The sequence below is a fragment of the Scyliorhinus torazame genome, chromosome 2 (assembly GCF_047496885.1).
Source record: "Scyliorhinus torazame isolate Kashiwa2021f chromosome 2, sScyTor2.1, whole genome shotgun sequence".
NCBI classification, from domain to species: domain Eukaryota; kingdom Metazoa; phylum Chordata; class Chondrichthyes; order Carcharhiniformes; family Scyliorhinidae; genus Scyliorhinus; species Scyliorhinus torazame.
Window position 1 is genome coordinate 393,277,572 of NC_092708.1, and position 20,590 is coordinate 393,298,161.

General features: G+C 48.1%; 1 protein-coding gene across 3 annotated transcripts in view; it reads right to left on the reverse strand.

Moving 5' to 3' along the window:
* Window positions 1-6,674: 6,674 nt before the first annotated feature.
* The window catches only part of LOC140405894 (probable G-protein coupled receptor 132), an 86,230-nt gene continuing 72,314 nt past the window's right edge, over window positions 6,675-20,590 (reverse strand). For all 3 annotated transcript variants that reach the window (XM_072494243.1, XM_072494242.1, XM_072494241.1), the window contains one exon: window positions 6,675-12,392. In XM_072494243.1, coding sequence (XP_072350344.1) covers window positions 11,318-12,343 — 1,026 coding nt within the window. In that variant the 5' untranslated portion in view covers window positions 12,344-12,392 and the 3' untranslated portion in view covers window positions 6,675-11,317. The remainder of the gene's footprint in view (window positions 12,393-20,590) is intronic.

The following is a 20,590-nucleotide window of genomic DNA, read 5'->3' on the forward strand; positions in this document are numbered from 1 at the left end:
TCCCTATCAAACTTGGAGCAAGATGGCCCACACACACTGACGTCCTCAACGTACCTTGGATCAATAAAAAGATCTGGAGAACTAGGGAATCTTTAACCCTTGTCCTTCGCTGTAATGGCGTTTCTATAAAATCCGTCCCTCGAAGATATCGATCCCAGAGAGGTTTCTAATTTAGTATTGATACACGATCAATTACTGCAAAGACGAGGTTAAAGCATAACTGAAGGCTTTAATAGACTAGAACTAGCAGCTCAGGTACAGAATGGGCTGCTGGGACGGCACCGACTCTTATACCCGCCTATCTGGGCGGAGCTACATACTATACAGCCAATGGTAAACCCCCAGGTTTGACCAATGGAACTTCAGCCTCTCGGGTGCTGCAATACTGTTTGCACTGAGTGCTGAATTTGGTGCATTTGAGTGCGATAGTGAGAGTTTGGTGACCGAGGGAGTATAAGGCTTCATTTTTATCTAAAGTTTAGTCTTTCTTTTATTTCGTTAATTAACTTAAAAGTTGCTGTTTGGTTTAGAAGAAGGTGAATTTTCAATCAGCTTTAAACCGGCTTCTACTTGTAGGCACTTGCAGCTGGAGCTTGTTAATTAGTTAATTGGATTAGGCCAGTTTTTCAGAGGCTAGATTCACAGTATAAAAGTGATCCCCTACAGTGCAGACTTTGTTTGCACAGAGTGCTGAATTTGGTGCATTTGAGTGCTATAGTAAGAGTTTGGTGACCGAGGGAGTGCTGAATTTGGTGCATTTGAGTGCTATAGTGAGAGTTTGGTGACTGAGGGAGTGCTGAATTTGGTGCATTTGAGTGCTATAGTAAGAGTTTGGTGACCGAGGGAGTGCTGAATTTGGTGCATTTGAGTGCTATAGTGAGAGTTTGGTGACTGAGGGAGTGCTGAATTTGGTGCATTTGAGTGCTATAGTAAGAGTTTGGTGACCGAGGGAGTTAGGTGAGGAGGGAGTAAGGCGCTCCTTTCATTTTGTTTCCGACATTTCCGCAAAGAGTGCGAAGAGAGCCAGGAGTTTACAGAAAGTGTAGCTGACTGGGAGCAGGGTCGGAGGGCGGAGATCTAGTTAGTCCACAGGGCAGCTATATTCTGTCAGGTAAGAGGGGATGGAGGCTAGGCCAGTTACATGCTCCTCCTGTAGGATGTGGGTGGTGAGGGATACCACCGGTGTCCCCACTGACTATACCTGCGGGAAGTGCACCCAACTTCAGCTCCTCAAAGACCGTGTTAGGGAACTGGAGCTGAAGCTGGATGAACTTCGGATCATCCGGGAGGCAGAGGGGGTGATTGAGAAGAGTTACAAGGAGGTAACCACACCCAAGGTACAGGACAAGAATAGCTGGGTTACAGTCAGGGGGAAAAAAACAAACAGGCAGAAAGTGCAGGGATCCCTCATGGCCGTTCCCCTTCAAAACAAGTATACCGTTTTGGATGCTGTTGGGGGGGATGACCTACCGGAGGAAGGCCCTAGCGGCCAGGTCTCTGGCACTGAGTCTGGATCTGGGGCTCAGAAGGGAAGGGGGAAGAATAGAAAAGCAATAGTTGTAGGAGATTCAATGGTTAGGGGAATAGATAGGAGATTCTGTGGTCACGAGCGAGACTCCCGGAAGGTATGTTGCCTCCCGGGTGCCAGGGCCAGGGATGTCTCGGATCGTGTCTTCAGGATCCTTAAGGGGGAGGGGGAGCAGCCAGAAGTCGTGGTGCACATTGGTACCAACGACAGAGGTAGGAAAAGGGGTGTGGAGGTAATAAACAAGTTTAGGGAGTTAGGCTGGAAGTTAAAAGCCAGGACAGACAGAGTTGTCATCTCTGGTTTGTTGCCGGTGCCACGTGATAGCGAGGCTCGGAATAGGGAGAGAGTGCAGTTGAACACGTGGCTGCAGGAATGGTGTAGGAGGGAAGGCTTCAGGTATTTGGATAATTGGAGCGCATTCTGGGGAAGGTGGGACCTGTACAAGCAGGACGGGTTGCATCTGAACCAGAGGGGCACCAATATCCTGGGAGGGAGGTTTTCTAGTACTCTTCGGGAGGGTTTAAACTAATTTGGCAGGGGAATGGGAACCGGATTTGTAGTCCAGCAACTAAGGTAGCCGATATTCAGGACGCCAAAGCGTGTAATGAGGCAGTGGGGAAGGGAACACTGACAAAGGAGAGTACTTGCAGGCACGGGGAGGGGTTGAAGTGTGTATACTTCAACGCAAGAAGCATCAGGAATAAGGTGGGTGAACTTAAGGCATGGATCGGTACTTGGGACTACGATGTGGTGGCCATCACGGAAACTTGGATAGAAGAGGGGCAGAAATGGTTGTTGGAGGTCCCTGGTTATAGATGTTTCAATAAGATTAGGGAGGGTGGTAAAAGAGGTGGGGGGGGGGGGGGGGTGGCATTATTGATTCGAGATAGTATAACAGCTGCAGAAAGGCAGTTCGAGGAGTATCACCCTATTGAGGTAGCATGGGTTGAAGTCAGAAATAGGAAAGGAGCAGTCACCTTGTTAGGAGTTTTCTATAGGCCCCCCAATAGTAGCAGAGATGTGGAGGAACAGATTGGGAAACAGATTTTGGAAAGGTGCAGAAGTCATAGGGTGGTAGTCATGGGTGACTTTAACTTCCCAAATATTGAGTGGAAACTCTTTAGATCAAATAGTTTGGATGGGGTGGTGTTTGTGCAGTGTGTCCAGGAAGCTTTTCTAACACAGTATGTAGATTGTCCGACCAGAGGAGGGGCAATATTGGATTTAGTACTGGGTAATGAGCCAGGGCAAGTGATAGATTTGTTAGTGGGGGAGCATTTTGGAGATAGTGACCACAATTCTGTGACTTTCACTTTAGTAATGGAGAGGGATAGGTACGTGCAACAGGGCAAGGTTTACAATTGGGGGAAGGGTAAATACGATGTTGTCAGACAAGAATTGAAGCGCATAAGTTGGGAACATATGCTGGCAGGGAAGGACACAAGTGAAATGTGGAACTTGTTCAAGGAACAGGTGCTACGTACCCTTGATATGTATGTCCCTGTCAGGCAGGGAAGAGATGGTCGAGTGAGGGAACCATGGTTGACAACAGAGGTTGAATGTCTTGTTAAGAGAAAAAAGGTGACTTATGTAAGGCTGAGGAAACAAGGTTCAGACAGGGCATTGGAGGGATACAAGATAGCCAGGAGGGAACTGAAGAAAGGGATTAGGAGAGCTAAGAGAGGGCATGAACAATCTTTGGCGAGTAGGATCAAGGAAAACCCCAAGGCCTTTTACACATATGTGAGAAATATGAGAATGACTAGAGCGAGGGTAGGTCCGATCAAGGACAGTAGCGGGAGATTGTGTATTGAGTCTGAAGAGATAGGAGAGGTCTTGAACGAGTACTTTTCTTCTGTATTTACAAATGAGAGGGGCGATATTGTTGGAGAGGACAGTGTGAAACAGATTGGTAAGCTCGAGGAAATACTTGTTAGGAAGGAAGATGTGTTGGGCATTTTGAAAAACTTGAGGATAGACAAGTCCCCCGGGCCTGACGGGATATATCCAAGGATTCTATGGGAAGCAAGAGATGAAATTGCAGAGCCGTTGGCAATGATCTTTTCGTCCTCACTGTCAACAGGGGTGGTACCAGGGGATTGGAGAGTGGCGAATGTCGTGCCCCTGTTCAAAAAAGGGACTAGGGATAACCCTGGGAATTACAGGCCAGTTAGTCTTACTTCGGTGGTAGGCAAAGTAATGGAAAGGGTACTGAAGGATAGGATTTCTGAGCATCTGGAAAGACACTGCTTGATTAGGGATAGTCAGCACGGATTTGTGAGGGGTAGGTCTTGCCTTACAAATCTTATTGAATTCTTTGAGGAGGTGACCAAGCATGTGGATGAAGGTAAAGCAGTGGATGTAGTGTACATAGATTTTAGTAAGGCATTTGATAAAGTTCCCCATGGTAGGCTTATGCAGAAAGTAAGGAGGCATGGGATAGTGGGAAATTTGGCCAGTTGGATAACGAACTGGCTAACCGATAGAAGTCAGAGAGTGGTGGTGGATGGCAAATATTCAGCCTGGATCCCAGTTACCAGTGGCGTACCGCAGGGATCAGTTCTGGGTCCTCTGCTGTTTGTGATTTTCATAAATGACTTGGATGAGGGAGTTGAAGGGTGGGTCAGTAAATTTGCAGACGATACGAAGATTGGTGGAGTTGTGGATAGTAAGGAGGGCTGTTGTCGGCTGCAAAGAGACATAGATAGGATGCAGAGCTGGGCTGAGCAGTGGCAGATGGAGTTTAACCCTGAAAAGTGTGAGGTTGTCCATTTTGGAAGGACAAATATGAATGCGGAATACAGGGTTAACGGTAGAGTTCTTGGCAATGTGGAGGAGCAGAGAGATCTTAGGGTCTATGTTCATACATCTTTGAAAGTTGCCACTCAAGTGGATAGAGCTGTGAAGAAGGCCTATGGTGTGCTCGCGTTCATTAACAGAGGGATTGAATTTAAGAGCCGTGAGGTGATGATGCAGCTGTACAAAACTTTGGTAAGGCCACATTTGGAGTACTGTGTACAGTTCTGGTCGCCTCATTTTAGGAAGGATGTGGAAGCTTTGGAAAAGGTGCAAAGAAGATTTACCAGGATGTTGCCTGGAATGGAGAGTAGGTCTTACGAGGAAAGGTTGAGGGTGCTAGGCCTTTTCTCATTAGAACGGAGAAGGATGAGGGGCGACTTGATAGAGGTTTATAAGATGATCAGGGGAATAGATAGAGTAGACAGTCAGAGACTTTTTCCCCGGGTGGAACAAACCATTACAAGGGGACATAAATTTAAGGTGAAAGGTGGAAGATATAGGAGGGATATCAGAGGTAGGTTCTTTACCCAGAGAGTAGTGGGGGCATGGAATGCACTGCCTGTGGAAGTAGTTGAGTCGGAAACATTAGGGACCTTCAAGCAGCTATTGGATAGGTACATGGATTATGGTTAAATGATATAGTGTAGATTTATTTGTTCTCAAGGGCAGCACGGTAGCATTGTGGATAGCACAATTGCTTCACAGCTCCAGGGTCCCAGGTTCGATTCCGGCTTGGGTCACTGTCTGTGCGGAGTCTGCACGTCCTCCCCGTGTCTGCGTGGGTTTCCTCCGGGTGCTCCGGTTTCCTCCCACAATCCAAAGATGTGCGGGTTAGGTGAATTGGCCAATGATAAATTGCCCTTAATGTCCAAATTGCCCTTGGTGTTGGGTGGAGGTGTTGAGTTTGGGTAGGGTGCTCTTTCCAAGAGCCGGTGCAGACTCAAAGGGCCGAATGGCCTCCTTCTGCACTGTAAATGCAATGATAATCTATGATTAATCTAGGACAAAGGTTCGGCACAACATCATGGGCTGAAGGGCCTGTTCTGTGCTGTATTTTCTATGTTCTATGTTCTAATACCTGATAATACTACAAGTACTGGTCGCACATCATTCACTGTTCAAATTTTACTCCATCCATTCAGTCTGTACTAAAGACAGGTATTAAAAGCTCATATTGAGAATTGCAACCTTTAGAAATGACTCTATGATTGTTCTCGTGGAGCTTGGCATATCCGTAAAGACATGCGAGCATTGACAGGCAGGGACAGACTCTCAGCTGCAGTCAGCCTGTCCCACACGGGTGCAATATCTTGAGCCTCACCCCACCTGAAAAATGTGTGATCTTCTGCGAGAGGTTAAAGTTCGAGCAAAAACCCTCCGGCAATTTGGGGGGAAATCGTGCAGCAGGTTCCTGTGCGATTTGCCTTAATCATTGGAACTGATCGAGGAGATCACTATGGCTCAGAAGCCCCTGCAGTACATTAACCACTTCTAGAAGCTCTCGCTTGAAGGGGCTCGGGGAATCAGTACCCCTCACACCAGCCGGCAGCCTGCCCCAGGTGTTCAGTATTCTCTGGAAGAAAAAACAGCTCCTGACGTCAAATGGAGATTTGGCCTTAAACAACTAAATGACCCACGCTCCTCCCTAACCTATTCATTCGAGCAAAGGGTCAACTAGAGCACAATCTATGCTGGTCATTATGTTAACCTCAATCAGATCACACACCAACCCCCTGCACCGCCCCCACCACCAAGCACGCCCCCCCTCTCTCACCACCCCCCCCCCCCCCCCCCCAGCCTATGTTTCTCAACTACTTTATTCCGCCTTAATAACCCAGATATTTTACAATGACGATGAGTCTTGTATTCCGCTCCTGCACCCTTTCCAAAATCTCAAAGCACCCACCAACTGAGAAGCCCGAAACAGGACCATGTGTTCCAGCGATAAGATTTCGCCAAAGCCTTGTACAAAAGGGGCAAAATAGTCTGCCTCTAATCAATTATTCCGCAAACGCCATGGAATAGTGAGCTGGTTTGTGCGGGCACAGATAGAGCGGGCTGGACGGTGATGTGGAACACGATGGTCATGTCAAAGGATGGATGCAGGGGAGATGCTGATGCAGCAACTCTGTCGGAAATTCCATGCCGTCTCCCAGGTCCGGGCAGATCCGCAATCTTCTCCCAGCAATTCCTGCCTTTATTCCAAACTTGCGTTTATTCCTAACCTTCTTGGCACCAACACACAGGTCCTCTTGGAACAGGAGTCTGAGGAAACAGTGCTGGGCAAGGTGGAGTCTGTCACACAAGAAGATCGAGACTGGAATGAGATAACATCAAAGGCAGGGGATGCTTCAAACAACATTTAATTAATTCTTTACACAACGGCATCAAAATGATAACGTTTGACGTTGAACACATTGATGCAGCATCACAGAGGCAACGTATAAACACAGAGATAAAATAGGCCAAGCCCTCAAGCCTTTGATATGAATCATTTTGAAAATACATTTGTGGTTTTATTCAGCCTTGAGATTATGTAAACAGGAAGTGTTAACCAACTTAATCTGCAAAATTTGGAAAGTCCTATGATGCATTTCACTTTCTGAAATTTACTAAATTAATTTCATCCTCTCTCAACCATTCCTTCCTGTCACAGCTGAGTCTCAGCATGGAATCTCCATTCTCTCGGATAACTTACCAGTGCCTGAGTGCAAGAGTTCCTGAGAGAATGGTGTTGCGATGCCTTCCTGAACCATTGCGGCACACGGCACAGCGCCTTGAGCACGGGAGGACCAGTGACAGTGAAGGAACGGTGATATAGTTCAAAATCAGGATAGTGTGCGACTGAGAGGGGTTAGGAGGAGCCCGTCTGAGAGGACAGGAAATCAGCGTGCCTCCCATTATGTCCCTGAGGCACCACCTACTGATGTGCTGCCTCAGGGACCAATTAGCTCATTGACGGCCTCATCCTGTAAATTCGTCGTCAGTCGGGGAATCCTTGGCCGGTACTGGGAGATGGACACAGAGGGGAGTCTCCCCGTGATTAAATAAGCCTGACCGCCAGTTGACTGGCTCGCATTAACGCCAGCCCTGTGCGTCTCTGTGTGGGTGTTCGTGCACGTGTGTGTCTCTGTGTGGGTTTGTGCACATGTGTGTTCTGTGTTTGTTTGTGCACGTGTGTGTCTCTGTGTGGGTGTGTGTGCATGTGTGTGTTCTGTGTTTGTGCACGTGTGTGTTCTGTGTTTGTTTGTGCACATGTGTGTCTCTGTAGAACAGAGAACATTACAGCGCAGTACAGGCCCTTCGGCCCTCAATGTTGCGCCGACCTGTGAAACCACTCTAAAGCCCATCTACACTATTCCCTTATCATCCATATGTCTATCCAATGACCATTTGAATGTCCTTAGTGTTGGCGAGTCCACTACTGTTGCAGGCAGGGCACACCCTTACTACTCTCTGAGTAAAGAACCTACCTCTGACATCTGTCTTATATCTATCTCCCCTCAATTTAAAGCTATGTCCCCTCATGCTAGGCATCACCATCTGAGGAAAAACGCTCTCACTGTCCACCCTATCCAATCCTCTGATCATCTTGTATGCCTCAATTAAGTCACCTCTTAACCTTCTTCTCTCTAACGAAAACAGCCTCAAGTCCCGCAGCCTTTCCTCATAAGATCTTCCCTCCATACCAGGCAACATTCTGGTAAATCTCCTCTGCCCCCTTTCCAATGCTTCCACATCCTTCCTATAATGCAGCAACCAGAATTGCACGCAATACTCCAAATGCGGCCACACCAGAGTGTTGTATAGCTGCAACATGACCTCATGGCTCCTAAACTCAATCCCTCTACCAATAAAAGCTAACACACCGTACGCCTTCTTAACAACCCTCTCCACCTGGGTGGCAACTTTCAGGGATCTATGTAAATGGACACCGAGATCTCTCTGCTCATCCACACTGCCAAGAATCTTACCATTAGCCCAGTACTCAGTCTTGCTGTTATTCCTTCCAAAATGAATCACCTCACACTTTTCTGCATTAAACTCCATTTGCCACCTCTCAGCCCAGCGCTGCAGCTTATCTATGTCCCTCTGTAACTTGTAACATCCTTCCGCACTGTCCACAACTCCACCGACTTTAGTGTCATCTGCAAATTTACTCACCCATCCTTCTACGCCCTCCTTCAGGTCATTAATAAAAATGACAAACAGCAGTGGCCCCAAAACAGATCCTTGTGGTACACCACTAGTAACTGGACTCCAGTCTGAACATTTCCCATCAATCTCCACCCTTTGTCTTCTTCCAGCTAGCCAATTTCTGATCCAAACTGCTAAATCACCCTGAATCCCATGCCTCCGTATTTTCTGCAGTAGCCTACCATGGGGAACCTTATCAAACGCTTTACTGAAATCCATACACACCACATCAACTGCTTTACCCTCATCCACCTGTTTGGTCACCTTCTCAAAGAACTATATAAGGTTTGTGAGGCACGACCTACCCTTCACAAAACCGTGTTGACTATCTCTAATCAAATTATTCCTTTCCAGATGATTATACATCCTATTTCTTATAAACCTTTCCAAGATTTTCCCCACAACAGAAGTAAGGCTCACTGGTCTATAGTTACCGGGGTTATCTCTACTCCCCTTCTTGAACAAGGGGACAACATTTGCTATCCTCCAGTCTTCTGGCACTATTCCTGTAGACAAAGATGACTTAAAGATCAAGGCCAAAGGTTCAGCAATCTCCTCCCTAGCTTCCCAGAGAATCCTAGGATAAATCCTATCCGGCCCAGGTGACTTATCTATTTTCACACTTTCCAGAATTGCTAACACCTCCTCCTTATGAACCTCAAGCCCTTCTAGTCTAGTAGCCTGAATCTCAGTATTCTCCTCGACAACATTGTCCCTTTTCCTGTGTGAATACTGACGAAAAATATTCATTTAGCACCTCTCCTATCTCCTCAGACTCCAAGCACAACTTCCCACTACTGTCCTTGACTGGCCCTACTCTTACCCTAGACATTCTTTTATTCTTGACATATCTATAGAAAGCTTTAGGGTTATCCTTGATCCTACCTGCCAAAGACTTCTCATGTCCCCTCCTGGCTCTTCTTAGCTCTCTCTTCAGGTCCTTCCGAGCTAACTTGTAACTCTTGAGCGCCTTAACTGTACCTTCATGTCTCATCTTTACATAAGTCTCCTTCTTCCTCTTGACAAGTGTTTCGACGGCTTTAGTAAATCACGGTTCCCTCACTCGACCACTTCCTCCCTGCCTGACAGGTACATACTTATCAAGGACACGCAGTAGCTGTTCCTTGAACAAGCTCCACATTTCCATTGTGCCCATCCCCTGCAGTTTTCCTCTCCATCCGATGTATCCTAAGTCTTGCCTCATCGCATCATAATTGCCTTTCCCCCAGATATAACTCTTGCCCTGCGGTATATACCTATCCCTTTCCATCACTAAAGTAAACGTAATCAAATTGTGGTCACTATCCCCAAAGTGCTCACCTACCTCCAAATCTAACACCTGTCCTGGTTCATTACCCAGTACCAAATCCAATATGGCCTCGCCTCACGTGCACAAACACCAATGGTGTTTGTGCACGTGTGTGTTCTGTGTTTGTTTGTGTATGTGTGTGTTCTGTGTTTGTGTATGTGTGTGTTCTGTGTTTGTGCACGTGTATGTTCTGTGTTTGTGTACGTGTGTGTTCTGTGTTTGTTTGTGCACATGTGTGTTCTGTGTTTGTTTGTGTACGTGTGTGTTCTGCATTTGTGTACGTGTGTGTTCTGTGTTTGTGCACGTGTGTTTTGTGTTTGTTTGTGCACGTGTATGTTCTGTTTGTGTACGTGTGTGTTCTGTGTTTGTTTGTGTACGTGTGTGTTCTGCGTTTGTGTACGTGTGTGTTCTGTGTTTGTGCATGTGTGTGTTCTGTGTTTGTTTGTGCACGTGTATGTTCTGTTTGTGTACGTGTGTGTTCTGTGTTTGTTTGTGCACATGTGTGTTCTGTGTTTGTTTGTGTGCGTGTGTGTTCTGCGTTTGTGTACGTGTGTGTTCTGTGTTTGTGCCCATGTGTGTTCTGTGTTTGTTTGTGTACGTGCGTGTTCTGTGTTTGTGCACATGTGTGTTCTGTGTTTGTTTGTGTACGTGTGTGTTCTGTGTTTGTGTACATGTGTGTTCTGTGCTTGTTTGTACACGTGTGTGAACCTGTATGTGATCCAATCACAGACACCTGAGGATTCGTCAACCAACAGCCCTGAGAAATCATCCCTGAGAAGATATTTATTTCAAACCGATATATAACCGAGAGTTATATCAATGCAAAGCATTTATGCAACACATACAGCGGACGCCACCTGAATATACATTCATGATCAAACATGAATCGCAGATTTTTAATTAGGTGAATGGTTTGTTGGCCGTTAATGCATTAGCTACTTGAGTACGGACGCCTTGGTGCACCTGCGTCCAGCCTTGGAGACCGTACCTGGAGTATTGGCTGCCGTGGGTGGAGGGCAGCAAAGGTTCACCAGATTGGTCCCTGGGACAGCAGGATTGTCTGGTGTTGCGGAGGAGTTACTGAGAAATCCCAGCACAGTGTCAACACACCTGTCAAGGCTTACATTGGGCGGGACTGGGAGCCACAGTATCCTGATCCCATGTGCTCCTTGCTCTTTTCCCATGATGGCAGTGCCCCAGGGGGTAGAGGTAATCAGACAAACAACGCTCCAGCACATTAGGTACACCCAGGTTCCCCTCACCCATCCTGGGAATTAGGTGGAGGATTCATTTCAGACCTCGTGTAACCAGTGAGAGCTTTGAGTGTTGGAAGCTCACACAGAAATATATACATCATACTCCGTACACCACCAAGTGTGTAATATGGGCTTGTCAAACATTCGTCCCTACTTTAATTTGCAGTCTTGTGTAATGGAGAACAAAGTTGTGTTTAATATTGATTGCTTTGAAAGATCTTTAGCCGATCAGTTTTCACTGGTAACTTGTTCCATTCTATACACGGACAAAGTTTGCCCATTTCTCAATATATAAGTCTCCGATCTGTTCGAACGGCCAGTAACACGGTCCCTAATGGATTGGAAATCTCGCTTGAGCTCCTGCCTCACACTCCCACAGGAGAACATGTAGAGGATTGGGTTTATGGCACTGTTGATTGTACAGAAGCAAAGGAAGAGAGTGGAGGCGGTGTAAATCTTCTCCTCGAACCAGCAGGTTTCCTTGTACAATGAGAAGATGATGGCTCTGCTGAGGAGGATGATGTGGTACGGGGCAAAGCAGCAGAGAAAGATGAATATTATGGCGATGGCCAGGTACTTCACCTTCATCTTCTCGCGCAGGTTGAGACAGGGGCTGGCGCGGATCCGTCTGAAGATCAGCAGGTTGGTGGCTGCCAGGATGAACAGGGGGATGCAGAAACCCACACAGAACCTGGCGTAGTTGAACATGGCCACCAGTCGGGGCATGGGAATGGTCTCAAAGCAGGTGTCATTCTTGGCCTTGCCACTCTTCACCCCGGACAAGAAGAAAACAGGGAGGTGGGTGACCATCACCAGAAGCCAGACGCCAACACAGATCATGACGGCCGTCTTTCGTCGGCGACGCCACTGCGATTCAATTGGGTGGAGAACCACCAGACAGCGGTCAACAGAGATGCAGCAAAGGAGCAGGATGCTGATGTAGAGATTGTTGAAGAAGATGAAGCCAGTGAGCTGGCAGGCAGTGTCACTCTGTGTCCAACGATTGTGGTTCCTCACATACAGGATCCACTGAGGGATGGTGCCCATGTAGAGCAGGTCAGACAGCGAGAGTGTGAACAGGTACACAGACAGCACATTCTTCTTCCAGATCTTTAGCACCGACAGGCACAGGGTCAGTAGGTTGGCCGGGGCCCCAATAGCAAGAACCAGGCTGTAAACGGTAACGAGTGGCATAACTCCATGATTGTAAGTAATGTTGCAGAACTCCTCTCCATTGTAACTGCTGTTGTTCATTGCAAAGGAAACACGGGAACCATTCTAGCCACAGATTCCAGGCCACATCCTGAAAAAAAAAGCAAAATCCTTAGTGTAAACACAGAATAGGAAGGCACATGTCTGTTCATCTTTTCCCAATTTTCAGCATCATCTAGCTGCTGACCCTCTCAATCCTCGAGTTCTGTCTTCTCAGGCAGATACATAGATACAATGAAGATAGGAGCAGGAGGAGGCCTTTTGGCCCTTCGAGCCTGCTCCGCCATTCATCACGATCATGGCTGATCATCCAACTCAATAGCCTAATCCTGCTTTCTCCCCATAACCTTTGACCCCTTCTCCAAAGTGCGATATCCAGCCGCCTCTTGTATATATTCAATGTTTTAGCATCAACTACTTCCTGTGGTAATGAATTCCACAGGCTCACCACTCTTTGTGTGAAGAAATGTCTCCTTATCTCTGTCCGAAATGGTTTACCCTGAATCCTCAGGCTGTGACCCCTGGTTCTGGACACACCCATCATTGGTAACATCTTCCCTGCATCTACCCTGTCCAGTCCTGTTAGAATTTTATAAGTCTCTATGAGATCCCCCCTCATTCTTCTGAAGTCCAGCGAGAACAATTCCAACCGAGTCAATCTCTCCTCATACGTCAGTCCCGCCATCCCAGGAATCAGTCTGGTAAACCTTCGCTGCACTCCCTCGAGAGCAAGACCATCCTTCCTGAGAGAAGGAGACCAAAACTGCCCACAATACTCCAGGTGTGGCCTCACCAAGGCCCTGTACAATTGCAGCAACACATCCCTGCTTCTATACTCGAAACCTCTCGCAATGAAGGCCAACGTACTATTAGCCTTCTTTACCGCCTGCTGCACCTGCATGCTTATCTTCAGCGACTGGTGCACAAGGACACCCAGGTCCCCGCTGCACACTCCCCTCTCCCAATTTACAACCTTTCAGGTAGTAATCTGCCTTCCTGTTTTTGCTTCCACAGTGAATAACCTCACACTTATCCAAATTATACTGCATCTGCCATTGGTTTGCCCACTCGCCCAACCTGTCCAGATCTTGCTGTAGGATCCCTGCATCCTCGTCACAGTTCACCCTCCCACCCAACTTGGTATCATCTGCAAACTTTGAGATGTTACATTTTGTTCCCTCATCCAAATCATTAATATCCAGCGACTGCTTTTTGAAGAAGGGTGATTTGGGGGGGGGGGGGAGAGACAGAGAGAGGGTGGTCTGGATGGGATGTTTTCCTGGCCAATATATATCCCTCAATCAAAAGCAGATCATCAGGTCATTATAGCATCGCTGTTTAAGGAATATTGGGGTCATCCTGGAAAATGGCACGGAGGGAGGGATGATCCAGTGGAATGAGGGGGAAGGCTCGAAGGGATGCATGGCCCTTCCTGCTCCTACTTCCTATGTTTCACTGTGAAAACCGCCAACCAGGTTTTCTACAACAGCCAGTAAACTTCTAAAGTATCTAATTGGCTGGAAAGTGCTTTGGCACATTCTGTGGTATTGTTATTCTTTCATTTTAATCTCTCTCAAATCCCCTGTGCACCCTTTCTGCTCCAAGGAAGTTTTCCCAAGTCTCTCCACATAACTGCGGTCCCTCATACTTGATGCCATTCTGGGAAATCTGCACTCTCCCCAAGGCTTTGACATCCCTCCTGCAGTGTGATGTCTGGAATGTTGGCACAATGGGCTGGGGTTTAAGCTCCTGGCGTAGCAGAGCGGTTGGGGGCAGTGGAATGAGGGAGGCATTGGATCCAATAATTCAGTGCACACCGTTGTGAGGCAGGTGGAATATAGAATGTTCAGAGGGGAAGTGAAATCACTAATAAGAAAGAGAGAGTACAGGAAGAAACTGGCAGCGAAGAAAAATATCTTCCATCGACATATAAATAGTAAAAGGCTGTTGGAGACCACAAAAGGGGGCAGGAGGCATGTCAGAGATACGAACGTCCGAAATAGGAGCAGGAGTAGGCCATTCAGCCCCTCGAGCCTGCTCCGCCATTCATGCCATGAAAAATGGGGATGTGCAAGAGGCCATAACTGGGGGAGCACTGAGATCTCGCAGGGATTTAGGGCTGGAGAAAGTTACAGAGATGGGGAGTGGGGTGAGGCAATGGAGAGGTTCGAACATGTGGAACGGTATTTTGAAATGAAAGTTTTAGGGCGGAACGGTAGCGCAGTGGTTAGCACAGTTGCTTCACAGCTCCAGGGTCCCAGGTTCGATTGCCGGCTTGGGTCACTGGCTGTGCGGAGTCTGCACATCCCCCCCCCCCGTGTGTGCGTGGGTTTCCTCCGGGTGCTCCGGTTTCCTCCCACAGTTCAAAGATGAAATGAAATGAAAATCGCTTATTGTCACAAGTAGGCTTCAAATGAAGTTACTGTGAAAAGCCCCTAGTCGCCACATTCCGGGGCCTGTTCGGGAAGGCTGGTACGGGAATTGAACCGTGCTGCTGGCCTGCCTTGGTCTGCTTTCAAAGCCAGCGATTTAGCCCTGTGCTAAACCAGCCCTGTGCAGGTTAGGTGGATTGGTCATGCTAAATTGCCCTTAGTGTCCAAAAAGGATGGATGGGGTTACTGGGTTACGGGGATAGGGTGGAGGTGTGGGCGTAGTCAGGGTGCAGACTCGATGGGCCGAATGGCCTCCTTCTGCACGGTAAATTCTATAATCTATGAACAGGGCCATGATTGTAACCTCAAGTCCGCATTCCTTTTATGTCCAATAATCGTCATCTTCCTTGTTAGCCGAGAATCTATCCACCTCAGGCGTATAAATATTCATCGGCCCTGACTCCACTGCTCTCTCAGAGAAAACACTTCTACTCATCTCTGTCAAATTTGTTTCCGTAAGGGAGCGATCTCTCCCCGTCTATTCTGCTCCGCTCCCTTCATGATTCTGAAGATCTCTATCAAATCTCCTCTGAACCTTCCTCTCCAAGGAGAACACTCCCAACCTCTCCAATCCACCCTCATCGCTGCCGTTTCTCATTGCTGGAGCCACGCTGGCCTGGGCAGCATCTTCGTCCTGGGAAAAGGCAGATGCAAAGGATGCATTTAATAATGGGTCAGCAAGGAAGTCGTAAAGAGGAAATGAGGAGCCTGCAACGGGGCATAAATCGGTTGCGAGTGGGCAAAGATCTGGCAGATGCAGTACAAAGGGGCTGGTTTAGCACAGGGCTAAATCGCTGGCTTTGAAAGCAGACCAAGGCAGGCCAGCAGCACGGTTCAATTCCCGTAACAGCCTCCGCGAACAGGCGCCGGAATGTGGCGACTAGGGGCTTTTCACAGTAACTTCATTTGAAGCCGACTTGTGACAATAAGCGATTTACATTTTCAAGTGGGAGAATGTGAACTTGTCCACTCTGGCAGGGAGAATTGAAAAGCAGCAAATGATTCAAATGGAGAGAGATTGCAGAACTCGGAGGTGCGGAGGGGTCTGGGTGGCTTGGTGCAGGAATCAGGAAATGTTAGTCTGCAGATACGGCGAGTGATCAGGAAAATAATGGAATGTTGTCGTTTATTGCAAGAGGAATGGAATGTAAAAATAGGGATGTTTTGCTGCAGCTGTACAGGGTGTCAGTGAGACCACATCTGGACTATGGTACACAGTTCTGGTCTCTTTATTGAAGAAAGGATATAAATGTGTTGGAAACAGTTCAGAAAAGGTTCATTCGATTGATTCCTGGGTTGAAGGGGATTGTCTTATCCAGATAGTTCGGGCCTCGAGCCATTGGAGTTTGGAAGGCTGAGAGGTGATCTTCTTAAAACAGATAAGATCCTGAGGGGTCTTGGAAGCCGAGAGCATGTTTCCCCTGGTGGGAGAAGGAAGAGCGACATGAGGAATAACCTTTTCAGACACTGGGTGGTTAGGATCTGGAATGCGCTGCCTGAGAATGTGGTGCAGGGAGGTTCAACTGGAGCTTTCCAACGCAAATTGGACCAATATCTGGAAAGGAAAGTAATTGGAGAGTTGGGAGTGGAGGAGCGGGTGTGACTCTCGGTGAATTGCCCCATCGTGGGGCAGCACAGCCACAACGGGCCAACAGGCCGACCTTCTCCACTGGAACCACTTTGTGATTCTGTCACGTCATCTGTCTATTGCTTTTTAACACCGACACTACATGGCTGGATTGTGTGTGGGGTTTGTCAATCAATTAACATGACGTGATAATGACCCACATGATTCAATTTCAGTATTTAAAGGGATCCTGCAAGGGTAGCAGCTGATGGATTTAGTCAGAAACTCATTACGGCACATCAGGAAGCCATTCTGTCTATCGAGTCCAAGCTGGCTCTTTGTAGAACAATCCAGCTCCATTCGCTCACTCTATTCATAGAACATACAGTGCAGAAGGAGGCCATTCGGCCCATCGAGTCTGCACCGACCCACTTAAGCCCTCACTTCCACCCTGTCCCAGTAATCCATAACCCCTTCTAACCTTTTTGGACACTAAGGGCAATTTTGCATGGCCAATCCACCTACCCTGCACATCTTTGGACTGTGGGAGGAAACCGGAGCACCCGGAGGAAACCCACGCAGACACGGGGAGGATGTGCAGACTCCGCACAGTGACCCAAGCTGGAATCGAACCTGGGACCCTGGAGCTGTGAAGCAATTGTGCTAACCACTGTGCTACCATGCTGCCCTGGAGCCCTGTGGTTTAATCTTCGTCAAATGCTCATCTAGTTACCTTTTGAAATTATTAATAATAATCTTGTAATAATAATAATAATCGCTTATTGCCACAAGTAGGCTTCAGTGAAGTTAATGTGAAAAGCCTCTAGTCGCCACATTCCGGCGCCTGTTCGGGGAGGCCGGTGCGGTATTGTCACAAGTAGGCTTACATTAACACTCCAATGAAGTTACTGTGAAAAGCCCCTAGTCGCCACACTCCGGCACCTGTTCAGGTACACAGAAGGAGAATTCAGAATGTCCAAATTACCTAACAGCACGTCTTTAGGGACTTGTGGGAGGAACCGGAGCACCCGGAGGAAACCCACGCAGGCACAGGGAGAACGTGCAGACTCCGTACAGTGACCAAAGCCAGGAATCGAACCTGTGACCCTGAAGCTGTGAAGCAACAGTGCTAACCACTGTGCTGCCATGCTGCCCTTTGATTACCTGCACTCCCACTGCTCTCAGAGGCACTGAGTTCCTGGTCATTGCCGCATGCTGTGTAAAAACGCTCACCCTCACATACCATTCCCCCACCACCCCTCATACCACTTACCCAACATCTGTGTCCCAGCTCTTGTATCATCTGTGGCAACAGTTTTCCCAGGGTTACCTCATCTACACTTTTCATTATCTTGCACACCTCTATCAAATCTCCCTTCAATCGCCTTTTTTCCTAGAAGAACAACCCCTCTCAGACGGCAAGGTCGAGAGGAGGGGCCGGACAAGGTACCGTCCAAAACGTCCTCCAGGGCAGAAAAATCAAAACAAGACTATGGCCGGACAGCAAAGGCCCCAGCCCTGATCCCTGCGAGACACCACTAGTCACAGCCCTCCATTCAGAAACGCAGCCTCCCACTGCTCCCATCTGTCTTATATGACTTAGCCAGTTCTGTCTCCACCTTGCCAGCTCACCCCTGATCCCATGTGACTTCACCTTTTGTACTAGTCTACCATGAGGGACCTTGTCAAAGGCCTTACTGAAGTCCATGGAGACAACATCCACTGCCCTACCCTCATCAATCATCTTTGTGACCTCCTCGAAAAACTCGATCAAGTTAGTGAGACATAACTTCCCCTTCACAAAACCACGCTGCCTCTCGCTAATACGTCCATTTGCTTTCAAATAATAGTAAATCCTGTCTCGAAGAATTCTCTCCAGTAATTTCCCTACCACTGACGCAAGTCTCACCGGCCTGTAATTTCCTGGATTATCCTTGCTACCCTTCTGAAACAAAGGAACAAGATTAGCTATTCTCCAGTCCTCCGGGACATCACCTGTAGCCAGTGAGGATACAAAGATTTCTATCAAGGCCTCAGCAATTTCCTCTCCAGCCTCCTTCAGTATTCTGGGGTAGATCCCATCAGGCCCTGGGGGCTTATCTACCTTTAATGTTTTTCAAGACGCCCAACACCTCCTCCTTTTTGATCTGAATGTGGCCCAGACTATCTACACACCCTTCCCTAGACTCATCATTCGCCAAGTCCTTCTCTTTGGTGAATACTGATGCAAAGTATTCAGATAACACCTCACCCATTTCCTCTGGCTCCACACACAGATTCCCTCCCCTGTTCTTGAGTGGGTCAACTCTTGCCCTGGCTACCCTCTTGCTCTTTATATACGTATAAAAAGCTTTGAGATTTTCATTAATCCTGTTTGGCAATGACTTTTTGTGACCCCTTTTAGCCCTCCTGACTCCTTAAGAATATAAGGAAAGCAGGAAGGAACTTATATTCCTCATGGACTTGTCTACTCCCAGCCTCCTAACCCTGACAAATGCTTCCTTTTTCTTTTGGACGAGGCTCAAAATATCCCTCGTTATCCAAGGATCTCAAAACTTGCCCGTTCGGAGACATCCTGGACCCTGGCACCAGGCTGGCAACATACCCTTCTGGAGTCTCTTTCACGTCCACAGAAACGCCTATCTGTGCCTCTGACTATCGAGTCCCCTGTAATAATCGTTCTCCTGCACTTTGTTCCTCCCTGCTTAACAACAGAGACAGCCGTGGCGCCATTGCTCTGGCTGCTGCTGTTGTTTTTCCCTGAAAGCCAACCCCCCAAAAGCACCTCCCAACAGTATCCAAAACAGTATACTTGTTAGCGAGAGGACAGTCTCGGGCAGCACGGTAGCACAGTGGTTAGCACAATTGTTTCAGAGCTCCAGGGTCCCAGGTTCGATTCCCGGCTTGGGTCACCGTCTGTGCGGAGTCTGCACGTTCTCCCCGTGGGTTTCCTCCGGGTGCTCCGGTTTCCTCCCACAGTCCAAAGATGTGCAGGTTTGGTGGATTGGCCATGCTAAATTGCCCTTAGCGTCCAGAACTGCCCTTAGTGTCGGGTGGGGTTACTGGGTTATGGGGATAGGGTGGGGTGTTGACCTTGGGTAGGGTGCTCTTTCCAAAGAGCCGGTGCAGCCTCGATGGGCCGAATGGCCTCCTTCCGCACTGTAAATTCTATGATATAGTCACAGTTTGGAGTTGGGAATAGAGAAGGAAGAATTGACAGAATGGAATCCACACGTTGAACAGTTTATTTTCGGGACACCTCCCTGGCTGTGATGCTGGGGCTGTGGGAACCCCCACACACAGATATTGTTTCCTCCTGATAGATGCCTGTCAGTGAAACTGAGAAGGTGCGGCTGGAGGTTGTGGTTTCAATATTAAAATGGTTTAATCAGGGAAACAGTGATGAATGCCGCAGCACATTTATTTATATTCTGCTGTCTGAGACACTTCAACCCCCTCACTTTGTCCACTCCGGCGGATCAGCTCTCACACCAACCTTCCTTACATTACCCCCATCTCTCTGTGTGACGTTCCCAAATCCATATCTGCCCATCCATCACTGACACTCATTCCCATCCTTATACAATAACCTCCCTCTCCTTCACACTCGCGCTCAACCAATGCTCTCCTCTTATACCCGTCATTGCTCTCACTTGTAGACCGCTGCTTTCTCTCCGCGCATTGGACACAGAGAGTGGCCGAGAATCAGAACTGACAACTGCAAAGAAGGAGGTGGTGGATATCAGTGCGGTCGCAGGATGCTTGGTGTCAGAGATGGGGAGTCGATCTCTCAGCTACCGGGCGGCAGAGTGGCACAGTGGTTAGCACTGCTCCCTCACAGCGCCAGGGACCCGGGTTCAATTCCAGCCTTGGGTGTCTGTGGAGTTTGCACGTTCTCCCCGTGTGTGCGTGGGTTTCCTCAGGGTGCTCCGGTTTCCTCCCACAGTCCAAAGATGTGCAGGTTAGGTGGATTGGCCATGATAAATCGCCCTTAGTGTCCAAAATTGCCCTTAGGGTTGGGTGGGGTTACTGGGTTATGGGGATAGGGTGGAGGTGCTGACCTTGGGTGGGATGCTCTTTCCAAGAGCCGGTGCAGACTCGATGGGCCGAATGGCCTCCTTCTGCACTGTAAATTCTATGATAATCTATGAAACTCGGGCTGCTGCTGAAGGAGGGTCCGGGAGCAGGAGGGAGAACTGTTTGATTTGCTGGCAGGTTTTTCGGCCACAATGTGCATTTGCAGACTGATTGGAGGAGACCACCATCGTGCATGAGTTGCATTATGTCGCA